General features: G+C 44.9%; 1 protein-coding gene across 5 annotated transcripts in view; it reads right to left on the bottom strand.

The window, feature by feature from the left end:
• Window positions 1–4,264, bottom strand: part of ADD1 (adducin 1 (alpha)) — a 40,321-nt gene extending 36,057 nt beyond the window's left edge. For 4 of the 5 annotated variants that reach the window (XM_006893612.1, XM_006893613.1, XM_006893614.1 and 1 more), the window contains exons 1-2: window positions 4,037–4,264; window positions 687–849 (exon numbers count right to left, since the gene is read on the bottom strand). In XM_006893612.1, the coding sequence (XP_006893674.1) occupies window positions 687–849; window positions 4,037–4,231 (358 nt within the window). In that variant the 5' untranslated portion in view covers window positions 4,232–4,264. The remainder of the gene's footprint in view (window positions 1–686; window positions 850–4,036) is intronic. The other variant, XM_006893615.1, reaches the window with a different exon arrangement.
• Between the last annotated feature and the right edge of the window lie 425 nt (window positions 4,265–4,689).

The raw sequence follows: 4,689 nt of genomic DNA, 5'->3' as shown, positions 1-4,689 counted from the left end.
ATGCTGCATTGAAAAACAAGGAACTCATGCAATATTATTCAAAATGGGTGACCCTGGAGGACATTATGCTGAGTGAGGTATCTCAGTCACAAAAGGGCAAATACTGCATGGTGCCACTGCTGTAAAACAGGACTGACCTCGGGGTTGGGAGGGAGACCGAGAAAGATCGGTTCAATAATGTATACTGCATTAAAACAGATGAAGGAGAAAATTGTTTAAAAGGAATATGTGATTAGGTATTTTTGTCATGACAGGAGTCCAGAGCAAAGGCTGCATAGTGGAGTGGACCTGTGGGAAGGGATTTTAAAACAATGAAAGAAATTTTCTTTTACTTTTCCAAGACGGTAGTGTACTGGGGGGAGGGTTGGTAGGGGAGAAAAGTGCAACAATGAATGAATGGAAATCCAAAGTCGCTGTAAATTTTCATTGAACGTAATAATAAATAAAAAAAAAAAGATCTAAGAAGTCACAGAAAATTAGTCAGAGGCCCAGAAAAAAACAGTCTTCTTTCTTTGTGAAAAAGGAACCTACAACCAAGACATCTTTAGATGCACAGTCTCTATTTCACTATTACAGCACGTTAACTTTCACAGTAGTCAACTCTCCCCGTGACAAGGCTGTGAGGAATCTTGAAGGCACCTTTCCTGGAGCACCACAAGCACACATAAGGAGGAGGAGTCACTCACTCATGTTTAAGGCGGCCATCCCTCCCTGCGGTGCTGCCGGGTACACATTCGGGACGTTGGTGGTCATGAAGTCTGCAATCTGCTGTAGGGCCAGGAGGCCTGTGGGGTTCTTCCCCTTCTTAAACTGCTCCTGTATCATTGATTCCAACTCTTCACAGAAAGCCTAATAAACGGAAAATGAAAACCATGAGAGACCATTTCTTTTGTTCCCTAACCCTAACCAGGGAGCTCTCGTGGCCTAGTGGTAAGAATCTGAGCTGCAATCCCAAAGGCATGCAGTTCAAACCTACCAGGGACTCTGTGGGAGAAGGTCGGGCAATTTCCTCCCGTGTGATTACTCCCTCTGAAAACCTAGCTATGGGTTGGTTTCGACTCAAGGGTACACAACAGAACAACAACCATAACCACAAATTGCCAAAATGGGCACAGGATATGAACAGACACTTCATCAAAGCAGACAATCAGATGGCCAACAAACACATGAAGAAATGTTCAAAATCCCTAGCTCTGAGAGAGATGCAAATCAAAACAACTCTGAGACATCATTTCACCTCAGTAAAAATAGCAAAATTTAGCAGAACAGCAAATAACTAATGCTGGCAAGGTTACAGAGAAACTGGAACCCTTATTCACTGTTGGTGGAAGTGTAAAATGGTGCAACCACTGTGGAAGGCGGTATGGCACTTTCTCAAAAAGGTAAAAAAAAAAAAGAAGAAAAAAGTTGCAACTAGAAATACCATTTGACCCAGCAATTCCACTACTGGGAATATACCACAAAGAGACCATAACTGACATCCAAGCAGATAATATGCACACCTATGTTTATTCCAGCTTTGTTCACAATACCTCAGAGTTGAAAACAACCCAACTGCCCATCAACAAACAAATGGATAGAGAAGCTGTGGTATATTCACACAATGGAATACTATGCTGCATTGAAAAACAAGGAACTCATGAATTATTATACAAAATGGGTGACCCTGGAGGACATTGTGCTGAGTGAAATATCTCCATCACAAAAGGACAAATACTGCATAGTGCCACTGTTGTAAAACAGGACTGACATCGGAGTTGGGGGGAGACTGAGAAAAGAGGGGATAATGTATGCTGCATTGAAAAAGATGAGGGAGAGAACTGTTTAAAAGGGATATATGATTAGGTATTATTGTCATGACAGGAGTTCAGAATGAAGGCTGCATAGGAGTGAACTTCGGGGGAAGGACTCTATACAATGAAAGAATTTTTCTTTTACTTTTCAAAGAGAAGAGTGAATTTGTGGAGGAGGAGTGGGAAGGGAGAAAAGTGCAACCATGAATGGAAATCCAAAGTCTTTCATTAAAATTAATTTTAAAAAAGAAGCAATACAATTTAAAAAATTTAAAAATAAAGTAATTTAATAATATAAAAACTTAAAACTTTGAAGGAGGGTTCTATTTCTAGAAACCTATTCTAAGGAGGGAATCAAGGATGTGTTCAAAGATTTATTTATGAGGATGTTCTTACCAGTATTACTAATAAAAGGGGGAAATGGGTAGCCAGCTACATTTCAAACAACAACAGAAACAAGTCTTATAATTAAGCACAGAATGTAGAAAAAAATAAAATGACATAAAATGGCTCTCGCTTTGCTGAGTGAAAAAGTTATAAAGCAAATGAACCCGTTTTTATAAAAGCCAAGACATACCAAAAGCAGAAAAAGACTAACAGTAAACACAGCAACATTTCTAAAACATTAAACATTTTTTAACATTCCTTTTAAAATAAAAAATGAAACTCTAAAAGATTGCTCCTTTACAGTAATTCAAAATGAAGCAAAAACACTGAGTTGGATCAACGGTGACTTTAACATCAAGTTAACCCTGGCACCCTGGCAATGGCAGTGTGCACAGCCAGCAACGACTCACTGAGGCCCAGCGGAGCCACCACAGCATTCCAGTGATCCCAAATGCCAACCTCCACTGCAGGCAAAGCCCAGCAGTAGTCAGAGGCAGTCAAAGTGACCTGAGCCTGTGCCACATTCGCTATTGTGGAGGAAAAGAAATGCTAATGGTTCCAATCTACAAAACCCACTGCAGACACAATCAGATCATAGAAAGGAGAAAGGAGCGCCTTGGAACGGAGCCACGGTGGCCCAGTGGTGCCCAGCATGAAGGGCTCAGCTGCATACAGGAAGGTTCACAGTGTGAAGGCATCAGCTGTTCTGTGGGAGAAGGACGTGTCAGTCTGCTCTCCTAAAGACTTACATTTCTACTCTGTCCCACAGGGTCACCAGGAGCCACAACCAGAGGCACAGGTGTGGGCTTTTTGTTTGCTTGTTTAAAAAACACACGTAAGTGCTTGGCTACCAACCAAAAGGCTGGCAGTTCTAAACTTAGCGGTTTCTCAGGATAATAGCCTTGGTGACTAAACCTAGAAAACCAATGGGACAGCACGTCGGTCACAAGGTGCCTAAAGTTCATCCTCAGTCAGGGTTCCTCAGGATAAATGACCTGGTGACTAGACCTAGAAACCCCGATGGGCCAGTGCCTCGGTTACACGGAGAAAACCAAGAGCGTGCATTTGGGTAACAATCCTACGTGGTGCACATTCCACATCAGAATTCCTTCCAGGGTAACAGCCTTTAACGGCTGCTCCATAGAGCTTCCTCAGCTACTGTCTGTACAAGTCACATTCAGGATTGTTCTATGTCACAAGCACTCAACAGCATTTGGTTTTTCTTTTGTAATTGTTAACGGAAGCAGACTGCCAGGCCTTTCTTTCACAGAACTCCTGCATGGGCACCAAGGACCAACCTTTAGGTCAAACCAAAGCAGACACTGCTGCCAACAGAATTCTCCATCAGTGTCCTGAGGGGTAAACCCTAACTAGGGGTCTGTGCCACCTCTCTCCGAGCAGTGGCTGGTGAATCTGAACAGTGGGCCTTTCAGACAACAGCCCTGCTTTTAGCCTACTCTGCACCAGCACTCTTGTTTCAGGCTGGAAGCTGGCGCCACCAATAGAAAGCCCTAAGCAGCAGTTCTACGCTGTAACACACAGGCACCAATGAGTTTGGGTTATTCCTTTTATCCTAATGACAGGATCCCTGGCTGTGCAGTTAACACTCTGCAGCTGAAAAGCAGTCAGTGCTAGGCCACCAGGGTATTTCAGAAGGAAAGCGGCCTCTGAGACATGCAAAGCACAGCAGTGCCCTGACACAAGGGCACTGAGAGTCGGGAGCGACTTGATGACTGGCCTACTGTGCACCCAGCTCTGATCTCCTGTCCTCGGAGGGGGACCAGGAAAAAGCAGAGCCCAGGGTCTGGGGATCAGAACGAGGGCGGCACCGAGAGGGAAGCGGCATCTGCTCTTACTGGACTTTGCAGGATCATGGACACCCTCTTCTTCTGCTCCATCATATTGAAGTCCTGGCGAAGATCTGGGGCCATGTTCCTCTCTCGCAAGTATTCCGGATTGTTCTCATCTACCCTGTCGAAGTACCTCTCCTTATGTGGGGCTGTGGTCGGAGGTGGTGAGGTCACCACAGCGGCCCGCGTGTCACCATTCATGGCACAATCGTCCTAGGTTGCTGCAGAAACAAAATGAAAGAGGTTACTGTTTCCCAGTCAATGTCCAGTAGTGTTCTGGAAAGTGAGCACGCCAGCTTCACGTGCTAAGCACGTCCTTCACCATGAGGATGCTCTGGTCAGTCACGGCATGAGCCAGGATGGGGGTGCCTGTGCAGCCAGCCTGCACGCTCCCACCAGCCATTGCGCCTTCTGTTCTGACCACTGGTCTTTGCAAACAAAAGGACAACAATCCAGCAAAGTGATCACGTCCTCTGACAGACCACAGAGGGACTAGGCATTACACTCCGACCGCAGGAGAGTTTCCAGCAGAGGACTGTCTCACACAGTCCTGTGTCAGCAAAAGCACAGGTCATTTCTGGAGAAAAATCAACTGCTGATCTTTTTTCCCCAAAAAATCACTGGTAAAAACTCCCTCCCAAGGTCCCCAGCAGACAAAC

This window comes from Elephantulus edwardii, unplaced genomic scaffold, assembly GCF_000299155.1.
Source record: "Elephantulus edwardii isolate Elephantulus edwardi_28Jun2011 unplaced genomic scaffold, EleEdw1.0 scaffold00129, whole genome shotgun sequence".
NCBI classification, from domain to species: Eukaryota; Metazoa; Chordata; class Mammalia; order Macroscelidea; family Macroscelididae; genus Elephantulus; species Elephantulus edwardii.
Note: the sequence above shows the minus strand (reverse complement) of the source record. Positions and strands in the feature narration are given on the sequence as shown.